This window comes from Suncus etruscus, chromosome 5 (assembly GCF_024139225.1).
Source record: "Suncus etruscus isolate mSunEtr1 chromosome 5, mSunEtr1.pri.cur, whole genome shotgun sequence".
Lineage (NCBI taxonomy): Eukaryota > Metazoa > Chordata > Mammalia > Eulipotyphla > Soricidae > Suncus > Suncus etruscus.
The window spans coordinates 79213776-79237763 of NC_064852.1; the positions used below are offsets into that span (position 1 = coordinate 79213776).

The window sequence follows — 23988 nt, forward strand, 5'->3', positions numbered from 1 at the left end:
TTTTTGTCTCTATTATAATCTTTAAAATTGTTTATTTCAAAACATAAGACATTAAATTTTAATTTTTTTTATAAATTTCAATTTTATTTATTTTTCAATTTTAATAGTCTTACATTTTTCAAGTTACCACTGTATTAAAGAATGCTTCTCAATTCATTTTATTTGAGCAGTATTTACTTTAATTTATTATTTAGCTGGTTAGTGGTTTTCTAGATGTCCTCTATCTTCAGAAAATTAGAAATAGATTATTTCTGCTGTTTCACATTTTATTTACTATCAGTTTACTGCTTTTAACTTTATTTTTTATTGAGAGTTTTTAAAATTATTAATGTGTTATGTGTTTTAAATTTGATCAAATATTTAACAATACTTGATAAGGGGGGGGCACTAACACTTAGAAAGAAAAGTCGGGGCCGGGAAGGTGGCGCTGGAGATAAGGTGTCTGCCTTGTAAGCGCTACCAAGGAATGGACCGCGGTTCGATCCCCCGGCGTCCCATATGGTCCCCCCAAGCCAGGGGCGATTTCTGAGCACATAGCCAGGAGTAACCCCTGAGCGTCAAATGGGTGTGGCCCAAAAACCAAAAAAAAAAAAAAAAAGAAAGAAAAGTCTCCAACTAATAATATTGGGAAAACTGCATAGCTATAGGAAGATAATAATAGTGAACCTATGTAACAAACTCCCTTAAAAATCAACAGTAGATTTATCTTAAGGAATTGAAAGCCAAAACTTTGCAGAGATAATCTGTATATGATATTCATATGGCATTACTCACAAAAGCCAATGTTTGTTTATGCTTTTATCTTTGTGCATATCCAGGATTGAACCTAGTGTTTCACATATGGAAGTAGAGTGACTCTATCAATGAGCCATTGTAGATAAGGTTTGGAAACAATTTAAGTGCCCTTGGCCAATTGATATATCAATGGGAAAGATGATGTATTATTATTTAGGCAGGACCAAGTAAAAATCCCACCATTTGAAGCAGCATGTTTGTGTTTCCAGGCATTATACTTGGTCAAAGAAGCATGCAGCGATAGACAAATACATGATACATGATATCCTTACAGTGTGTTGGGGAACTGACACCCACAGTTGTGTTGAAGCAATCAGAATTATTGGAGGCAATGAGGATTTTACTCAGTGGTGTTCAAGCTGTCATGCAGTTCTGAGAACTAAATGTATGTTAGGAGCTTCATGCATGTCAAAAATATGCTCCAGCCCTTTACATTCTTCCTAAACTGTTGTGGGTGTGTGTTCACAGTTTTATACAATTGCATTGGACCTCAAGATCAAGTGAAAGAGCCCCTAACTGCACAGGAATCAGCTGGTATTAATAGCAACACTCAGGAGAGATTTATTTGGGGGGGGAGAGTGAGGATGATCAATTGAACCATTTTTAAAGAGAAGTAATACATTTAATGTTTTTTTATTTATATAAAATACCCACTTTTTAAAAAAGCTTTAAAAAATTTCAATATGTTAAAGCCTTGTGAATTCATTCAAAACACAAGGCCAGATTTGGGCACACAGATTTGGCTCATTGACTACTGGCTTACAAAAAGGGAGCATATAGATGAAACCAGTCCTAAAGAAGAGAGAAAACAGACAACGGCAAAGAAGCTTGATATTTTTATTTGAGTCTATCTTTAATATATTGAAAGCAGAGCATTTTTATGACAAAAGTTTCAAGAAGGAAAATCTTTCCAGCGTCATCACCATGTCTTTCCTTATCCTATTCCTACTAGTTCTTCTCTTATCCTATCATTATAATGCAGAAATTTCTGTGATTGGAATAATTTATATCTACAAATTATAATATCAAAAAACAATTTCCTTGCCAAGTGAAAGCTGTTAGGTCATTTCAGCCAAAATAAGAGTAAAATAAGAGATCCTTCATTTTTACATGTTAAAGCTGAAAACTTAGGAATATTTTGACAATGACTTATGCAATTTACAATCTTTTGGCTATACAGTATTAGAAAAAAATTATTCTTGTTATCATGCAAAGCAACATGGCTTCAGAATACATCTCTTACATTTACAAAACTTGAAAATCTCTAACATTCCTGTGATGACTGGCAGATGATGCGGTGAAAATGATCTTGAGTAGTGCAAACCTGTTTTCTAAAGAATTAAAAAAAAAGAGAGAGTGATTTAACATGACATATATATATACATATATACATATATATATATACATATATATATATAAAAATCCAAGTGGTGGTGTCAAATTACTCAGAAAAATTTCTGTATTTTATTTTAATAAAATAACTGTCAGTCCTTTCATCTTAGAAATAAGTTAATCTTTTTTTGATTATTAAAATATTTTATTCAAACATTTATCCAATTTCCCTTAATGAGAACTACAAAGATTATGAATAACTACATAAACATTTATAACTCATAAAGAAAAGGGTTATTTTTGGCAATGTTTAGGTTATTACTACTTTGCCTAATACATTAAGTATGCAATACTACATATACTGATATTTTACTTTGTGCAAACATTGCAACATATAGCAATTTGTAATGTGACATTAATATATGAATGATTTAACATCACCATGTTTTATTCATATCAGTGTTCCCAATGCCTCATACCTTATTGACATTCAAAAAATTAATGGATGAATGGCTAAATCTGTGATGATTAAAATGAATATATAAGGTACTCCTAAACAAGTTATAGTTTTGATTTTAACCCAACAGCATAATAATTTTAAAGTTTTGGTGGCTTTCAGAATTAGCTTAAATTGAATTTACCATTCTGTAATTTTTGTTTGAAGCAACCAGTTTATGAAGTCCCGTGTGGCAAGAGTATCAAGAACAGTGTTCATTTCATCAGAGAAAGAACCATCAGCATGTCTGCGACCCAGTTCTTCAACAATGGCCACTTCTGGAAAACTAAGAAAAAAATAAATAAAATTAGCATTTCACCAAATGTTTTAAGTAAATGCAGTGTGATTACCTATCACAGGTCATGTGTGAGGGTCACTAAGAATGCAGTAAGCCAGTCTGAGACTCAATCAAGAAGGAGAGTTGAGTTGAGCTATAAAACATGTTTGATTTAATTTTATTTATAAGAATATTGGTTACTTCAACAATTTTTGTATATTCCTTTACCAATTTAGAAAACATTATTGAGAATGCTGTTTTGAAAAATTAATAGAGTTCCTTAAACTAGGGATTGTTAAAATAGCCCTGCAAAGTGCAGTATTTAAATATCAAAAACTGGGGCCAGGGAGATAAAATAGGAGTTCTGACCCTTTTCTTGCACAGTTCTATTTGACATTGCTCTCCCCTAAGTATGGTCAAGAGAGATCCTTGGAGTACAGATCAAGGAGCAAAATCTGAGAACTACCAAGTACAGCCCGAACACACTACAAAATAAACAAAAAAATGGAAAGGTATCAGGTGGTATGGACTGGATAGTTTAATTCTAGAACCAGGCTTGGTCGTGCTGGGATCTATTTCAGGGGCATCAGGCATGGAAGGGATTAGCTTATTCACTTCCCTAAGCCTTAGATTTACTCTTTGGTTGAATGCAGTAATTTTTGTGACCTTTTAAAACACCATAAAATATTCTCAAGGATAAGAGACCATTTTACTTTATTTTATGTTTTTCCTAGACTGCAAGATATTGAATTTATGACATCTCACATATGCCAAATAGAAACTTTAATTCTGACCTATATCCTCAGCTTTTACCATTAGTTCTCTAAGTTTAACCATGAATGCTTGAAAAATAAGTGATAATACTTATTGTTTTTGTCTTGTGGATGAGTTCCCACAACTTGTTTTAAATCTCATTTGAAAAACTGAGTTAGCAAGAAAAAAGTGAAAGGGCTCAGGTGTATATTTTGCTGTAGAAGATCCTTAAGATTTCATTTAGCCTCATTTTCAACTTTGTTTTTAATAGTTACAGTTATCACTAAATAATGGGTATTTTATGATATAGTGGACAATTCCCATAAACAACATTTTGAGTAGTATTTTATTGAACATCTTAAGTTGGTTCTTTTCAGTCATTGTCACATAGTTTGCAAATATTTATGAACAAACAAATATATGCTAATTATATGTGCATATATAAAAAGTCAAACTTCACATTTTCTTTTTTTTTGGCGGGGGGGTCACACCCGGCAGCACTCAGGGGCTACTCCTGGCTCTATCTTCAGAAATCGCCCCCTGGCAGGCACAGGGGACCATATGGGATGTCGGGATTCGAACCACCATCCTTCTGCATGAAAGGCAAACACCTTACCTCCATGCTGTCTCTCCAGCAATATCAAACTTCATGTTTTCACATCATTTTTTCTTTTTTCCTTATTTCTATATATATATATATATATATATATTTATTTATATATTTTTTTTTTTTTTTTTTTGGTTTTTGGGCCACACCCGGTGACACTCAGGGGTTAATCCTGGCTATGCGCTCAGAAGTTGCTCCTGGCTTGGGGGACCATATGGGATGCCGCGGGATTGAACCGCGGTCCGTCCTAGGCTAGTGCAGGCAAGGCAGGCACCTTACCTCTAGCGCCACCGCCCGGCCCCTTATTTCTATATTTTATGCTAAGGTCTTGATTTAAGCATATTGTTTTGGTGGTCCTATTAAAAGCACTCTATTTTCAAAAATGTCCTGGATCATCAATAAATCAGTATTCTAGTTACAAAACATTTATAATAAGTAAGAAATGTGGCCTTTTGACCCTAATGAATGCCTGTAACCAAAAATGAAGCCAACTAGACTTTCATATGCCATTTCCCACCTGTAGGTGCAGTTTCTTTATATGGTGATGTTATACTAATTGTTTCTGTGATTCACATTCATATATAGAGATCTATAGTCTCTTTTCAGGATTATGAAAAGAAAAAAAAGTTAAATAAGAATATACAGACTTACTCTCTCCTTCCTCGGCCTTTTACCAGCCAAGCAATGAATTCCTTGGCAGCTTGGCCTTCCAGATAAGAACTTACATCACTGGTAAAGGTCCCTTCAGCATGTCTCTCAAATTCATCGTGGCGTTTGGCAATGTTATTCCTCAAAAAAATGTGAAAGTTAAATTGAAGATCTGTCTTTTCAGCAAGTTCTCATCTATAAACAGTGACAGCTTCAGGTTGGAAGATTCTATGTTGTAGGGGTTTAAGAAGATTTGGGAGATGAAGATAAAGAAGATTTTTATTTAAAAAAAACTTTATTAATCACTGATATTGAAGGTGGAAAAAGGCTAGTAAGAGGAACTAAAGCTCTTTCTACTCTACTCACTGCTTCTGTATGTACAATTGATTATAACAGCTTCAGTTGCTTTACTCTCAATGTGTATGGCCTCTCCATTGTGCTAAGCTGTCTTAAATAAGGCTGTTTTTTGTTACTCTTGTATAAGGGAATTCAGTAAATCATCTTAAACTTTTATCTAAAAAGACAATGGTAATAGATTCAATAAACTGCAAGATCTTCTCTCAGTGAAGGGTACCAATATGAAGGGTAAGAAGATGAGCCTACAACATCCACCCGTATGTAAAAACTGCTTTGTGGAGCTGACTTGCCAAGTGCCAAGTGTCCTGTCTTCCTGGCATATAAATGACCCTTTGGAATCTTTTATCTTAATTGCACAGAAAAATATGGCCTGAGAGTGAAGGCCGTTTTATTTTCACTTACCAAGGCATTATATTATAAATGAAGGTAGTATCATGAGATATCTCTCTTCTTTTCAGTGGTCATATCCATCATCCCTAATAGATTGTCCTTGTGGTTGTTCTGATCATGACCACCATCTTTCCTGAAAAACTTTCTCCCATGTAAAAACTTCTGGCTAACCATTCTTACTCTTCTGTTCCTCCTGTTGGCTCATGTTCTCTCCTGTTCTCACACACACTTTCTATCTTTTCCATTTTATCAAGATAAATCTATGCCCTTTTCCTGATTTTTAGATTCCTTCAGCTACTTTGTATGCATAACTTCCTTCCCCTTGTGGGCTATCCTCCAAAAAATTTGTGAAATTCTACCATCTCTGTGAAACCCTTGCAGATGATATCCTCCAGTAGCCTAGATGCAGCAAAAACCCAACACTGTCAAAGAAAATCCAGCATTAAAATGTATGCTTTATGATAGATTTGTGTTCTTATTTGCCTTCTTTTCTCTCTATGCTGTGCAGTTAGGCTACGATTTTAAATGTATTTTGGATTGTATTCTACAAGAAAAAAACTGCATCTGTTTCCATTCCTTACCACGATTAACTTGGCTAGGGGATACTTTAAATGTGATCAAAGTTATAAGTTTGAACCATATAAGGAATGTTGCATTTACTCTATTTTTTTGGTCATAAATAAGTTTTTTAATCTTGCAGATCTACCACAAAAAGGTCAGTTTTTAATTTTAAAGAAAAATGAAGAAGAGAAAATATACTGTCAAATGACAAGGGAAATAATTTAAAATCTGTGCCCCACCAAAGGTGGACAAAAGACTTAGAGTGGTGAGGGAATGGGAATTGACCTTCAAAGGACAATATCATCAACCTTGAAAGACATTGAAATTGAAATAATTTATGGGACATTTTATGATAACTTATGGCTGCCAGGGGAAATTTTATATGTATGATGTAATAAATTGTACAAGTTTCAGACTAGGTTCAGACACCTACTTGTTTCTCTTGGTGTTCATCAACCACCTCACGAAGTCCTGAGCACGTCTAGAATCCAGATACTTGCTGTAGTCACTGGTGAAAGTTCCTTGTGAATGGCGCTTGTCTTCATTTATCTGATCTGGATCATTGAGGGGGTCTGTCTGGGGAGCTGGGAATGAACTGCAAAGAACAATGATGGGGGCAACTGAATTCTATAAAGGAGACATAAGAAGTATCTTCTCTGCAAAATACAAGACCACCTAAAGCTGGAGGAAGAAATATTCATGACTTAAATATTTCAGTACTTTAAAGAGAACATGGTTTTCCAAAGGAAATCTCATAGTTTAACTAAATACTGATTGTAATTTTGGTAACAGTCTTTTTCAACTAGCTTCATTTAATTTTTTTGAAATTCAATAAAATAAACTTATTTCAACTGTTTTATTCCTGTTTATGCTAGTAATGCCAATAGACTACTGGAATATTTTAATTAAGTAAAGAATCACAAATCTGAGGGCAGATGTTTCTTTTATATGCTGATTATATTAATATAAAAGAGGAGCACAATTATCTGATATATGGTAGTTGATGGAGGAATAAAGACTATAAAAAGCTCAAATACAAGGAAAACATACTTGAAATTTTTAAACAAAAAAGGATATTCCATGGGCCCAGAGCTGTGGCACAAGGGGTAAGGTATCATCTGCCTTGCTTGACCTAGCCTAGGACGAACTGGGGTTCAATCCTTAGGCATCCCATATTGTCCCCCAAGCCAGGAGCGATTTCTGAGCTCATAGCTAGAAGTAACCCCTGGGTATCACTGGGTGTGGCCCAAAAACAAACAAACAAAAAAGGTTATTCCACATGGCAGTAATCAACAATGAGTTTACTAGGAAAATATGGGAAATATTCAATGTGGTAATATTTAGAAAAGAAATGAGATAATACTTCTGCCTGTCAAATTATTAGAGATTAAATTCTGGGAAAATATTGTGAGATTAGTATTTTTATACTGTGGGTAGAATTGAGCATGTGTATAATTTTCCTAAAAAGCAAGCTGGCAAAATATTACATGATATTTTACTCATGCAAACCTTGTGACACAGTAATTTTACAAGATTTTTATCTTCAGAAAATTGTAAGGAACGTAGAAGGAAATGCATACTTCTTTGTAAGACATTTTAGAGCATGATGAAGTATTTAATTAGGTGGAATAACTAAATAAATATACTTATGAGATGAAATAGTATGCAGCCATTCAATTTAACATTTTATAAATTCTTAATGGTAATAGAAAATCTATTTTTTTCTAATACAGTGCTAAGAGAAAAAGTAAAACACAAAGTTACATTCATCAGAGATATATTTCTAAATAGTACATGCAAAACATAGGAAAGTAACTCACCAAATTTTTAATTCTGAAGTTATTTTGGACAGTGACTCTTGTGTACTTATGGATTTTTGCCTATTACTATTATACACATATATGACTTTTGTAATTAATAAGAAACTTTTTTACATAATAAAAATTAAAATGTTAGTATAAATAATTAATAGGTACTATTAGTGACAGTCAAGATGTACAGGAGTAATACACTCTGATAAAACAGATTTTAAAAACATGCTCAAATTCCCTTTGTTATGAAACAATACATATCCTTACCTATATTCCAGAAAAGTCTTAGTCACAATTATAGCTAAAGTATTTGAAAACTCTAGACAATAAACTCTAAATTATTGACAACTATTCGCTATTCAGTTTCCCTAGACTGCATTCCAACCACAGTGTTGTGTTATTGGTTGCAGTCTGAAGATTTAATACCTGGATTTCTCCTCTGTGTCTTGAAGGGAGCGTTGCCAGCTGCCTTGAATCAGCATTACAAACAATCCAGCCACCAAGTAAATGGTTTTCATTTTTGCTGCCTGTGGAAACAGTCAGGGTTTGGGAGAAGGGGGGAAGAAGTGAAAACAGGCCACTATGTTTAAGCATGTCAGTTTATATGATTTGATTTTAACCAAGTTAAAATTTTAAATAGAAATAAAACTAATCAATTTTATTCTATTGTCATATTTATTTCAAATAGTATGATATACTTTTATGGTTAAAAAAGAGATCAAAAGATGTGTTCTACCACTAAACTGCTTTATTACTGTAGGATACTTCTGTTAATGATTAGAAGGCTCATTTTCAGACTTGAAATAAAAAATGTCCATGATAAACATTTAAAATATCCACTGTAGATGATATGCTACATATGGTTAGCCTGAGTGGCACCTTATCCATAATGCCTCCCCCCTTCGCTATCAGTCTGGCTTTCAATTAATAGTCCTTCACTTCCAAGCATTTACATTATACTGCATTTCAACCATCTTAAAGCAGCCTCAGGCTACAACTTGGCATACCAGCTGTCGGTTCAGATGTATTATTCATTTATATTTTAAATAGTGTAACTTGGTCTAGACTTTGTAATTATAAAGCGGCCAACAGATTTGAGGTATTTTAGGGTGCTTTGACCTGTTCTAAATTAAAGGGAAAAAAATCATTTTAAAGACAAGCAATTTGCAACAAGAACTAATGCTTCTGGCAACTTGAACAATCACAGCTAAGAAATTCAGAGATCACTGTCATGATGAAAGTTAATGATTGCTTCTTAAAGTCTTGGAAGTTCCCAGGATATTTTATAACTGGATTTAATTTTGGACATGCCATTCACTGCTAGTGACACCTACCCCTGGTTGAGGAATACACCTAGCTATTGTTTTTATTTGATAAGCAAATGCCTTGAAAGGAGATAAGATGGAAAAGATTATTCTGTGTTTATGCAGAGGACCACCATGAATGCAGAGTAGCATATCCTCACTGAACAAGATCCTCTATTTTCTGAATGAAAACCTTTTGTACACCAATTGGCCTGGACTTCTCTTTGCTACATTCCAGTCTGTGTTTGCTGTGAGAGTGGAGATTTCTCCAAGTCTGATTCTGCTTATTCATAAATAATATAATAAGTAGTATCTTTATCAAAAGACATTTGCTTTGAAATAAAATGTTTTATAAATGTTTTCAAATATGTTTTAACTATCAACCATTTATAGACATTTTTATTATATTTGGTATGAAAACATGGAGACAATACCTGTAGTGCTTTTTATCTTTTTAATTATAAAGCTCTCTAGGTTAAGTGGTCAACAAGACAAAGGAAAATATTATAAAGATATACTCACCATTTTTAAGCATATGCACTAAATTAATAATTTAGCATTTTCCTAAGCTTCCCTTTTGGGCGCGGGGAACACTTGGAAATGCTCAGGGTTACTCCTGGCTCTGTACTAATACTTAGGAGATACATGGGGGATCATATGAAATTCCAGAGATTGAATCTCTCTGACTCTCTGCTTTATCCAGTCAGTAAACTTTGGATAGATACCCTGTCATCTAAGTAGATTTCTGATTATAACTAATGTGATAAATTCAGGCTTTCAGGAATCTTAAACAATCATCTTCCATAATTATTCCAAAGTCTAAAAGTTTCAGTCTCCTTCTATTATGTTGTTTGAAGACAATTTCAGGCAGGTGGCATTCTGCGACTCTGGGAAATGATGAGGAAGCAACCATACAAAAGTCAATCTTTAAAGTCCTCGACTTACAGTAAAATGAGTTCTACTGAAAAAAAGGAATTACTTATTTAAATTTTATTATTCATATTATGAAATCCTATAGAACCATTAAAAAAATCAAAGAATAAGGTTTGATGTTGAATTCCACTACTAAAATAAACAAGTATTTGTTACTATAATATCAAAATATTACTCAATAAAATTTCCAAGTATTCCCTCTGTTCTTTTAATTTTGGTAGTCCAATAAAGGAAAAAAAGTTTTACAAGAACAACACATTCCATTCAAATTTAAAAGAAAAATATGATAGTAATAGAAATCTTTATATAAAAGGGTTTATTATTATTATTATTATTATTATAAGAGAAATTAGTCAGTCCTAGGCAAGGTGGTTACACTCGGATATCCTTATTTAAGGATATCTGACTTACATGATTGAAGTAAGTCAAATACTTTCACTATAGCTAACTCATCTCCTCTCATAGCTCCTTAATTTTGTAAAAAAAAAAAAACACACACACACACAAAAAAACACACACAGAAAAAAACAAGCAAAATTGCTGTTTTCATTGAGTTTATTTATAAAAGTGTGTGTGTTTTTAATAGATTTAAATAGGTACTACTAAAATGCCCATTTTTCCTAAAAAAGATTTACTAAAAATTTTTTTAGTGTGTGGACATCTTTTGTTTATTACTATTGGTCTTCAGTACAGAGTAAATAACATCTCCAGCCAAAGAATTCCCAGCATTTGATGCTACTTGTCCCCTGAACCAAATACGTTGTATCACATTTAAAAAGAGTTAATTTCATGGACTTTGATTTTTTGATAGACATAATAAATTTGAGTACTTGAAAGATGATGTTGATTCTGCTCTTTTGGATAACCATAAGTTTTTACTGGCAAGGAGCAATTGCTGTTATAGCCTCTCTAATGGACACATTTAAGCTGTATTTAAAAGGCGCCTTCTGTTCAAAGTGACATACACATTCATAAAATCCAAGGCAAAATATTTATTTTACAAAATGTTAGTATTCATTTTAACAATTCAGTCCTCTTAACAGTTAAATCCTGTAACAAGTGCCTTGATTTGAATACATTTTTCTACTATATATCTTTGTATCAAGTTATTTCTTCCATTTAATGACCAGAATGTTGAAAAAATGTATTGCATTTTATATCATATTTGATCTCAACTCTATTCAATGTATTATCAGTATAGTGTATAAAGTACCAGCATAATAATATATAATACTTTGCCCTGTGAAAAGTACTTATCTGTACTCAAGATAGGATTTACAATCTCATAGTCATTCTATAGAAATCTTACCTTCTGGTGCAGAGATGTGAGAGAGAGAAGGAGAGATCAGTCCCGCTTGTTGGAACTTTGGGTGTGCTGTGGCCTGAGCTCTGTACTCCCACACCAAAGACCACTGCTTTTATACTCTCTTCAGTGTTTGGTTTCGCAGATATTATGCTGACAATATAAATTTCTCATCTGTAAATAATAGCGTTTTGTTACAAACGATTTCACTCACCCACTCAGTTCATCTGCATGTTATGCTTACATTGGATGAGACATCGAGTAAAGGAAACTTTTTTATTTACTTTCTTGCCTTTTTTTTTTTTTTTGGCGGGGCGGGGTACGGGGAGAATGGAACAGATAGCTGGAAATTTATCTTTACCCTTACTCAGGCATGAAAATCACTTACGTAAAGTGAATTTTGAGGTTGAAGACAAAAGTCATTGCATAGTTCCTGCTTAGTTCCACTTTGAGTATAGTTTAATTGAAGGTCTTACAATTTTTTCTTGACGACTTACTTGTGATGAATTTATTTGAATAAAATGCCTAACTGACCATTTCATCTACCCAAAGAGTAAACCATTCACTCACAATATGCTTAAAAAGGATAATCACATGCCCACAATATGGAATTAATTTATAATATATAAATTATGACTTTGTTGGTTTTGGGGTCATGCCTGGTGGTACTTAGGGTTTTCTCCAGATTCTCCTCTTGGGCATGTCTATTGCTGGGACTCATGGCATGCCAGGATTTGGATCCTGGTTGACTGTGTACAAGGCAAGTACCTTACCCATTGTACTAGATCTCCAAAACAATAGATATTAAACTATTTTGTTTCTTTTATTTAGTTTTTTTTTTGGTTACACCTGGCAGTACTGAGGGGTTACTCATGAAAATACACTCATGAATTACTCGTGGGAGGCTCAGGAGCCAATATGCAATGTCAAGGACTGAATCTGGGCCAGCTGTGTGCAAGACAAGGACCCCACTATCACTCCAACACATATAGGGAATTTTTAAAAAGTCAATTAAATGTCATGTAACAAATTATATTTATCAAAAAAGTAAAAGATGATTAAATATCCACAACAGGTAAATATAACTAGGCAAAATTTAGTAAGGTTTTTTTATTTTAATAAATATATATACACATATATAATGAATAATTTTACTAAGAAGAGAACTGGGGGCCAGAGAGATAGCATGGAGGTAAGACATTTGCCTTGCATGCAGAAGGATGGTGGTTCAAATCCAGGCATCCCATTGATCACCCGAGCCTGCCAGGAGCGATTTCTGAGCATAGAACCAGGAGTAACCCCTGAGCACTGCCAGGTGTGACCCCCCCATAAAAAAAAAAAAGAAGAGAACTGGACATTGATTTTAAAAGGAATGAGATTGGAGAAAACCTATTGAGATACAATACATATTATCATAGTTCCTGAGCTTTGAGTCTGTCATTTAGAACTTCAATGATTTATAGGAGTCAGCAGATATGAGCATGGTCACATTAGAAAAGAAAACAGAAAATAATTTGAATAGACAACTTTTAGACAATTTCAGTATAATCAGTATTATTGGTTTCATACCATCAACAATATGTGTCACTTGAGACAAGTCACAATATCTCTGTGCCTTTGCATTCTGATTTAAACTATTTGCATCCTGATTCTATTTGTCAAAAGTGATTACATTTATTAGATGTCTCTTCAAAAACAAAGGTGTTTGCATTTTACAATATTATCGCAACATTTCCCAATGTTCCATGTAGAGTCCAATGTTCTATGACAAAGCTGATTTTAGAGATAAAATTGTGGAGAAACATCTCCAAAGACTTTAATCTTAATTTTTAAAATGAGCCCTCATTGAATGTAGTGGAATTTTAAGGCTAAAGAGAGAGTTATACAAGGATAATTTGTATAACTGCATATAGAGATAGCTGTATAAGTTAGGTAACTCAAGAGTTTTTTAATCTGTAATTATAATGTTTGTACAAAGCCTGGCTATTCAGGATATAGTACAAGGACCAGTAATAATAAAGAACTTTCTAGAAATGCAGAAAATTGAGTCCAAGCCAAGATTTACTGAAAAATAATTTGAATTTTTACCAAGTAATCTAGTTAATTCATATACATGTATGTATGTATATATATTAATCTTGGGAAGCACTGCTATTTAAAATATACATTTGGGCCAGGGCGATAGCACAGCGGTATGGTGTTTGTCTTGTAAGTGGCTGCCCAGGATGGACCAGGGTTAGATCCCTGGTGTCCCATATGGTCCCTGAGCCAGGAGCAATTTCTGATCACATGTCAGGAGTAACCCCTGAGCATCACCGGCTGTGGCACAAAAACTAAATAATAATAATAATAATAATAATAATAAAAGTGGTTTTCTTCCTTTCTTCACTCCTTAGATTGATATTTTAAGCCGAGGACAGCTTCTTAGCACTGCCAGCAGAGGGGGTGAGAGAGCAGAGAATGTTGTTAAGGAAAAAAAAAAAAGAATGTTGTTAAGGGTTATGGGTATAAATAGAATACACTTAAAATAAGAGCTTGAAGTATAGATTCATTAATATAGCTTATAAAATTGTTCTCTAAACCACCCAAATATTAATGAATATGTGGCATATAATTTTTAAATAATTTATTGGCATTTCTTTATATTTGTCTCTGCCAGTCATAGCTATTGTTCCTTTACATGTGATGCCAGGTTGTGAAGCATCCTAGGAATGGAGGTTTGAATATGGTGCCTTAAAAGTTCTTAACACAGCGCCTGGCATCAAAATAAATATTCCCTCCCAATATCTCACTATAAAACTTGTTTCTTTCCCTCAATCTCATTTGTTTTCTTTCATCTCAAAGGAACATTCCTTGTTCCGTCAGGAAATTTCCTCTGTTCATATCCAGCCATCAATATTGATTCCTGAGGGTGCACCTCACAACCTGCACCCCAATCCTAACATAATAAGCGAACTGATAACTGAGAATTCAAGAAGCATTAAGAGCCCTGAATATAGCACTTCTACTAGGGAGGGGCAAATAAAGCTCATTAATGGGTTTTTTGTTGTCAGAAATTAGGACAGACTTCAAATGCAATTTGGATTTGTGTACTGTCTTTCATTGGTCATGCCAAGCCTATTTCCTTCTGGCCTTTATTTTTAAACATAAAAATTATTTTGATATGAGACAGAAAAAGTGCAGTTCTACATTTATATGATTAGTTTTTAAACACTTAACTGGAAGCAAGGAAATTTGGGGGGAAGTCATCCATCACAAAGCAGGCAGGGATGTCTGTTTTTATGTGAAATTACCACATAAAAGTGATGTGGTAATTAGTAACACAAGCAGTGATGTACCTTCTCAAAAAAGTCAATTTAAAAATATAACTAATGCAAAACATAATTATTATATAGAGTGAAAAGCAAACATTTGCATCACATTTTAAGATTAATTAAGGAACCTATTAGTAAATTTGTTTGTTTTTTTTTATAACATTTGGCTCCATTTTCATGATACCACAACCTGCATCACTCATTGAAATCACCTGGTTAAAGAATTATGCGGCTATAAGGATTTGGCTTTACACATTGATGCTGATGCTGCACTTTGTGTTAATTAATCCACACTCAAGTGGGAGCCACTGATGTCAACATATTTACTCTCTATTCTAACGTTCTTGAAATTCTTTATTTTTTAGTAAAATTCTACATTGAGGTTTTGTATTTAGTAGCCACAGGTTATGTATTTGATTCTTCTTAAGTCCCCAACTTATAAATTCATTGCTCTGGAGTAGTTGGCTCTTTATTTTTCTAAGCAGCTCAGTATATCTAGGTGAAAATTTGAAAGTTTGTAAATGGGAGAAATTCAGGCTGGTAGTGCATTCTGATGGCTATTTGACGGATAAGGGTTATCTTCTGCCCAATGATGAGAATACAATATGCTATTGCTCTTTTGGGAGGCAATTTGACATGATCAAAATCACAAATACCTACAACTTTGGCTTCAAAATGTAAAGCATACATCTGAGAGATGTATCCTGCACAATTATGTTACTATGTCCTTTATTGCAATATTGTGTGTAATAGTAAAATATAAGAATAAACTCAAGGGCTATCATTATAGCAGTGTTTAGACAAAGGATAAATAACCTTTGTGTTAGAGGAGAAAGGGAGCAAACACATGTCTTTACTTATAACTATATTTTTGGAAGCGGTGGAAGAAGCACACCTGGAAATTCTCAGGGCTTATTTTTGTCTCTTTGCTCAGGAAATAATATTAATACTGCTTGAGGAAATTTATGTGGTGCTGGGATCAAATACAGGTCGACTTTATGCAAAGCGTGTGCCCTACCCACTTTACTATGTTGCCCCAGCCCTATAACTGCTTTCTTTTAAAGAAAAGGAAGAATACACAACAAACATACTAAGAGAGAGAAGAAGTTGAATGTACAATAGTAATACTACTGGAAAAAGTGAACAGAAATAAAGAAAAATAATGAGTAATAAATTAGGGAATGCTTATTTGTAGGATAAAGAGTAGGGTCAAAAACATAATGTTCTTCAGTATGTATTTTTACATTGTTCATAATTTTTTAGTCATTTTATTAAATTATTTGCTTCTTAAAAATGCAAATATAAAAGGAGTACTTTCCCCAGAAACTGTGGGAAAAGGTTAAACCACTTCAAATCTACATATACAAATTTCCTTTGACTAAGAAATTTCATGTCGAGGTATTTTACTCAAAAGAAATGAAAGCATATGCTCCCAAAGAGAGTTGAACATAAATGACCATGGCAGCTTTGTTTATGACTACTTAAAATAGGAAACAACTAAACTGTCCATCAACAAGAGGAAAGATATAAAAGCTTTAGTATGAAATTCATGGAACACTATTCAACAATAACAAAAAGGGCTAGTAATTTAGCAACATGACTAAACTTCACAAATATGCCTAATGTGAGAAAAGTAACCCCCAAAAAACCTATATTTGAACCCATATATAAAATCTAAGAGTAGATAAAACTAAAGTTATAAGGAAAAAGATTTTCTGGGAGTTAACTAACTTTCAGGAGAGTTGGAATTATCTGTATTATGGACATGAGTTTTTTACTTAGGTGTTTTCATTTGTCAAGAGTGTGGTAGGGGGACCAGAGAGGTAGTACAGTGGGTAGGGCACTGATAAAGGGGTTTTGATTTCCATCATCACCTTGAGCCCTATCAGGTATCATCACTGAGTGAAAAGCCAGGAGTAAGCCCTGAACACCATTGGTGTAGCCCCAAAGATCCCCCACCAAAAAAAGTGCAGCAAAGCTATGTAGAATTTCACAATCTAAAATAATTGCACATTTGGGCCCAAGGGGGGGGGGGAGTAAACTTAAGGTGTGTGGTCAGATTCATAAATAGCACAAGTTGGTCAGAACACTTATTATTGTTGAACTGGTGGATAAACAATGTTTGTCATGTGACTATGCTTTGTTTTTATATGTTTGGAATTTTCAAAACTGAAAAGTTAAATTAAGACAAAATCATAGAGTAGGCTGAAATCCAGATAGAACTGGAAAGTGTTATGTTAAGTGAAATAAGTTAGAAGTCTCACTCATTTATAGAATACAAAGCAAAAAAAAAACAAGGAAATAGACAGTGCAGAACAATGACAAGCCCTTGACTTTGAATTAACAAAACTGATGACAGTTTGGGGAGGGGAGGATGGAATGAAGATGGGCCAGAAGTGACACAAGGACAGTGGTAGAAGGTCATGGGGATTTTGGAAGTGGTGGAGTAACTTTATACATCAATCATAAACGTTAACACTATTGTAACCTTAACACTTAATAACACAATTTTTGAATAAACAAAACAAGGTTGAATACATAGTAGGGTAAGATGCTGCTTTACACATGGCTGGTCCCAAGTTTATTCCCATCTTGGCACCACATATAGTTCCTAAAGCACCAGCAGGGATGGTGCAGACCACAGAGCCAGGAATTTGCCCTGAACACAGCCAACTGTGGCCCAAAATCCAATACCAAAGTCAAAGAAAAAAAAGACAAATAGATAAATTATTAATAAATTAGATAATATAATTTGAGGTAAGGCATTAGCACCAATAAATCAGTTACTTAAGAGTTTAAGATTCATAACCTGACCTTCAGGAACAGTTTGGAGGCACAGGGTGGCCTTCAAGCCCAGAAGTAAAATGGTACCTCAGTATAACCTGGAGAATAAATAAACAGCAGTGGTAATAGTTGGGTCAGGAAGCCACATTTCAAAGGTGATGGGATAAAAGATCACAGTTCCCCCTTTCAGTCTCCAAGGCTATCCTGAGTGCATGCCTCTGCTCTGTTCTAGGAGATTTAGAAATGAACCAGTAATACTCTTCTTGTCAGTATGTCATACGTGATTGTGTTTCCTAGAAGTAATCTCTAAATAAATATGCTATGCTCATCCTAGGTAAGAAACTTTCCGAAAGAAGAATCTTAAAGTTTTAAAGCATTGATAATATTCAATATGAACTTCACATAAGAAAGCTGTTAACATTATTTGGTAATTTTTAGCTTTGAAGAAAAAAAATGCAGTCATTTAATGATAGATTCAAAAATTTGAAAAATTGAATATGTCAAATGCAATAATCAGATGCCATTTACCCCTCTCTGAATCGTGTGTTAGCCCAGGAATCCAAGGTAAAAATGAAGAACTTCCAGGAGAAGTTCTAAGTTTGCCAGAGGATGTGAGTAATATCCCATATGAGAGATATGTGAGAAACAGTTTGTACTCCATCCATCTGGAATGATTCCAAGGAAGTCTGTGAGGAAGGGGGAAATTTTAGGAAGAAGATCAGTGGACACTCTTCCCCCTGAGGCTCTGAAACCCTTTAGACAGCCCTGCTCACAAGTTTGAACAGGGGATCATGTGGCATCACGGTTTTGCAGGCGTTGATTTTATCTTTTGCTAGATCCCTGTTATAATGAGATATTTAAAGTTGTTCTAACTTTTCAGTTGTTATTTTTATTCATAAAGGGAACAAGAGAAAGAAAACAAAATTACATTTGTACAAAATAATCTTAACTCATAATTTATAATCAGAATATATATTTATATGTATAAATACATATATATCATTGAATACATGTGTTATGCTTCTATTTTTTGCATATTGTAGCTATAAAAAACAAACCATATGTCATTACATTTATCCAACCTCTTGCTCATCTGGAAACACTTCTTTTTTCTTCAAGCTTTTAGGAGTCTTTAATGTGAACCAATTAAAACCTTGCAATTTAAAAGGCTTATGCAAAAGGAAGTAACTTTAGCCATTAGGAAATTTAAAATTTGAAATCTGAACACTAAAGAAATGCAGAAAATGCAAAATGGAGTTTAAACACGTTTTCCTATTCATTATGACTTGTAATCCGACATGCCCCCTGCCTGAAACTTGTTCAGTGTTGCCAACTCATATTTTATCAGATGTATTGTAAAGATATGCCCAGATTTTTGGTGATATTGAGATGCAATTAGCATAGAGTAGAGGGGAATTTAGAAAGCCCTCGAAGCCATTGTACTGTTTTAAACTATTGCTTTATTTATTATAATGTATTGTAGAATAAGTTCTATTTTTCAACTGTAGAGATTTAATTTCTCAATTTTTATTTTTCCCCAAATTACTAAAAGAATTGATATCTGCATTCAGAAAGAGTTCTATAGCCAGACTATTGTGTTGCAATACTGATTCTTAATGATAAACAAGGAAATACATTTTTTCGTATGTTTTCAGAGGAAATAAAAAAATTTACTTTCATTTTAATAAAAACATTTTTCTCTTCCGCAATCGCACAGAGTGGCAATGTGAGACCTTTCTAGATCTGAAAAAGATATATTCTCCCTTTTTTCATTAATTGACTTCATAATCACCTGCACTATTCTCCTTAAACTCTATGCAACTAAACTCTAGTGTCAAGGATCATAGCTCTTTCACCTTACCTGGAAACTTTTCCTGACAACACTAGGCATAATAAGAAATGTTTTTTATAACTTTATCATTTTGATTTGATTTCTTAAAAACAAAATTTATATTCAATATTGTTCTGTATTCTCGCTTGTCTTCTAGAGGAAATGTTTCAGTTAGGAGTGTTGCCATTGAAGAATGAACCTAATGGGGCCGTCGAGGTGGTGCTAGAGGTAAGATGTCAGCCTTGCAAGCGCTAGCCACGGATGGACTGCAGTTCCATCCCCCGGCGTCCCAAGCCAGGGGCAATTTCTGAGCGCCTAGCCGGGAGTAACCCCTGAGCATCAAATGGGTGTGGCCCGAAAAACCAAAAAAAAAAAAAAAAAGAACCAAATGTAAATTATAATTTCATTTTTTCATTTGATTAGTGTAAGAGTAGCTTTTCATTCCAATAATTAGCACATATACTAATCACCTTAGTAGGTGGTTACTTTTCCAATTCTTTTTACTTGGAATATAAAGAATTATAGGTGACAGATTTAGAAAATATCAATTTTAACATAATAGACAATATTTTTTATTAAAGGTAAACTTTTCACTTCTGGTTTGTGGAACCATCCTCTGAGATGAAAATAGCTCGCAGATATTGAATGTTACTCATTGATACTGTTTTGGTCTAATGGCACACAGTAATTGAAATATTTTACCTCCATTTATCAAGCCACTTACAACCATGAATGGATTTTTAAATGCTTTTCTAAAGGAGGTCTCTTCAAATTAGTTATAAAAGTGCAGGCAGTATATCCTGAGTTGACTGATTTGACTTCTATATGGCTAAAATAGCAAGACATCTAAGAATCAGATAATTGGTTCAAATAATAAATTGGTGCAAGCTTTTTAGAAAATCTATAGAGCTTCCTTAAGAAGCTCTTTTGAATATCACCCAGAAGCAGGGTCTCAAACTCAATTTACCTGGGGGCCGCAGGAGGCAAAGTCGGGGTCATCCTTGAGTGCAAAGTCAGTAGTAAGCCTTGAACATGGGGGGGTGTGACCCAAACAACTAAAACAAAACAAAACAAAAAAAGATTCCTCTAGGGCAGGGCCATAAATTATTGTATGGAGGGCTGTTTGCAGCCCCCAAGGTGAGTTTGAGACCCTTGCAAAAATAACAAAACAGTTGTATATACCCCAATATTTTCTGCTGCATCATTTTCTATAACTAAAAGATGAAAACAACTGTTATTCAATGACTAAATAAATAAGATGTGGTTCCTTTATACATAAAATAATATTCAGCTGTAAAACATAATTATTCTTTGTCATTTGTAACAAAATATATTCTTTTTTTTATACTTTATTCATTTATTGATTGATTGGTTTTGGGGTCACACCTGACAGTGCTCAGGGGTTACTCCTGGCTCTGCACTGAGAAATTGCCCCTGGCAGGCTGGGAGACCATGTGGGATGCTGGGAATTATTGAAACAGGCCCCTCTGGAGTCTGCTGCATGCAAGGCAAAAGCCCTACCACTGTGCTATCTCTCTGGCACCTCAAAATATAAATATACTGAGAAAATTATGTGAAGTTAAACAAATTAGAAAGTTAAGCATTGGGTGAGTTCATCCACACATGAAATACAAAGACATAAAATTGATCAAAACAGAATAAAAAATCAATCTATTAGACACTGATAAGAGCTGATTACCCAATTAGAAAGGTTTGAAGAAAAGAAGCAAATCAGATATAACTATAATAGCAGGGAGAGATTTAAGTTTTAATTATCAATTTTAAGTAATTTATTTTTATTTTTATTTTATTTTACTTTATTTGGTATTTTGGGGGGTGAGTTGCATACCCAGTGACGGTCAGGGGTTACTCCTGACTATGAGCTCAGAAATTGCTCCTGGCTTGGGAGACTATATGGGACACAGGGAATTGAACCGAGTTTGTCCAGAATCAGCCATGCGCAAGGCAAATGCCCTACCACTGTGCTATTGCTTCGGCCCCTAACTTTTATTTTTTAGTGTAAATTGCTATCTGCATATATCATTTTGAGGTATTCATTTCTTAGTTTCATTACTTGATGAATGTTTAGGTTACTTCCATTTGGGTCCTATTAGAAACTAAGTTGTTGTAAACCTTCATATATATATATATATATATATATTATATCCTGATGAAGAAGTTGAGAAAATCCAAAAATTGAACACAAAGAACAGAAGAGGTTGGTTGAGTTGGTTGAGAATCCAACCTTATTGTTGACTTTGGATTGTTAACATGAAGGAAGAATGGAGTGCTAACAAATAAAAAAGGCAGCCTGAGTCTGGGTTTTATTCTGGGGCTTCTGTGCTGAATGAGTCAGTGGAGAGTTATAAGAATATAATTAAATTAATAATTTCTAATATTTCAAATATTTTAACATTCTGAATGCTTATGAGGTGTTCTGCAATAATGACTGAGAAGGCTATGTCCATTTTTGTTAATATGTTCCCAGAGATGAGGTGATGATGTATTTTGTAGACATTCACAAAATGTGTACAAATCTTTTACTTTGGTTTTTTGAGAACAAAAATATTTCTTTGACTAGTAATAGGTGTGAATTAAAAGTTACAAATGAGTGGAAAGCCTAATTTCTTAGAATATACACAGAGTGTATTAAAAGTTGACTACTTATTCTAGAAATAATAAGATTATTATAGATTCCTTGTGGTAACAATCTTAACAATGATTTTTTTTTATTTTTTCTTTTTTTATTGTGGCCAAAGTAAATTACAAATATTTCACAGCAATATTGAAGGTACATAGTGACAATAAATTAAGGGCATTCCCACCACCATTGATGTCATCCCTCCACCCCAACTGTATTATTTTTTGTTTATTTTTTTAATAATATAATTTTTATTTTGATCATAGTGGCTTACATATTGTTGACAATAATATTTTAGGTACATATTTACATAAAATCAGAAGGGATTCCCATCACCGATTTGTCCTCCCTACACCTCCGTTTTCGTCCTACCTCCCATATCCTCCTCCCTCACCCCTGGGGTTGCTAGAATATGTGGTCCCCTCTGTACCTAGCTTACTACTTAGTAGTCTTGCACCTGTTTGGTCTTGGTGCCTCCCTTATTTCCCCCTCTAACTGGGAGGCAGGACTAGCTAGTTCAAGTAATGTGGTTTTGTTTGAAGAAGAGAAAAGTAATAAACTGGGGTAAAAGTCTAATGCACCAAAAATGGGCGGAATCCTTCTAGAGGCTCTCATCATCAGTTTGAGAGACAAAGGAGAAAAAGAAGGTGAAACACCCCAGCAGTACAAAAAGAAGTGTCAAATATCCAGTGAGGACTCCAACAATAACGATAAGCACCACAAAAAAAAAAAAAAACAACAAAAACAAAAACAAAAAAAACCATAGTCTTGAGATAAGAAACATGGCAGAGCATATAAAGAAAGAAAAGAAGAGAAAAAAAATAAGTATAAATGGGGAGAACAACTTCAATAACCACACCAAAACAAAGAAATCGACAAAAAGTAGATAGGTAGATAAAAATAAAAAATAATAATAAATGAAGATAAAAAATAATATATAAAAAATAAAAAATGTTTGCTTTTTTCCCTCCTGCACTGGCACAGTAAATATTGGGGTCATTTGAAAAGAAATTCTCTTGGCCTAAGAGATATGAGGTTTCTCCACCTTTGGAGTATATTGTCATGGGATTAACTATAGACTCCTCCGTTCAGGTTCATTTACTCTACCGGTGGTGCTTTCGTGATGTTTGGAAGACTTCTGCTCCATCCTGGGTGATAAAATCAGACCTCTGTATCTAGAGATCTCAGTATCTGCACAGGTCCAGGAGTGGGACTTATGATGAAGTCTTTCTTTGTGGTTCTAGAAGTTCTGTCCCCTCAGTGTCATTTTAATCCATCTTCTGTGGTTGGTGGTCTTGGTCTTTGCACTGATCCTAGGATGGCACCTAGTATAGTGTCTTTCATTGTGTTTCCAGAAGCCCCATTCCGTTGCAATAGTCTCTGCCAGACCTTTGGAACTGGAGATCATGGTTGTTGTGCAGGTGGTAGTTCAAACCCTAGACTAGGGCTTTTTTATTGGTCCCAAGATATATACAGTCTGGTCATGGTTCTAGCAGCCAGTCATCTGTAAATTGCTATCTTGGCTTTTGGACCTACCAAAGGGTGACAAGTCTTCTGATTTTGTCTTATCGTTAGCTGGTAATGTAGGATAACCTGCTCTTAGGTCAAGTTGTTCCCATTTCTTCGTTGTCAGGATATATTAGAGCTGGCACTACAAATGATGTTTTTAAGATAGATCTTTAAAAAATATTTGGGGGCTGGAGAGATAGCATGGAGGTAAGGCATTTGCCTTGCATGCAGAAGGTTGGTGGTTCGAATCCTGGCATCCATATGGTCCCCCTAGCCTGCCAGGAGCGATCTCTGAGCATAGAGCCAAAAGTAACCTCTGAACGCTGCCGGATGTGACCCCAA

General features: G+C 34.3%; 1 protein-coding gene across 1 annotated transcript; it reads right to left on the reverse strand.

Moving 5' to 3' along the window:
* Window positions 1-1973: 1973 nt before the first annotated feature.
* Window positions 1974-8550, reverse strand: GCG (glucagon). The gene is made up of 5 exons (XM_049773367.1): window positions 8454-8550; window positions 6650-6811; window positions 4912-5049; window positions 2769-2909; window positions 1974-2126 (listed from the first exon to the last, which is right to left on the reverse strand). Coding segments are annotated over exons 1-5 (534 nt in total). The 5' UTR covers window positions 8546-8550; the 3' UTR covers window positions 1974-2125.
* Window positions 8551-23988: the final 15438 nt, after the last annotated feature.

Excerpts from the sequence above, each read along its gene's own strand:
- GCG (XM_049773367.1), bottom strand. The coding sequence starts at position 8,545 with ATGAAAACCATTTACTTGGTGGCTGGATTGTTTGTAATGCTGATTCAA. Across the intron at positions 6,812-8,453 it reads GACACAGAGGAGAAATCCAG|TTCATTCCCAGCTCCCCAGA; the intron begins GTATTAAATCTT and ends TGTTCTTTGCAG. Across the intron at positions 5,050-6,649 it reads ATGAACACCAAGAGAAACAA|GAATAACATTGCCAAACGCC; the intron begins GTAGGTGTCTGA and ends CATTTTTTTGAG.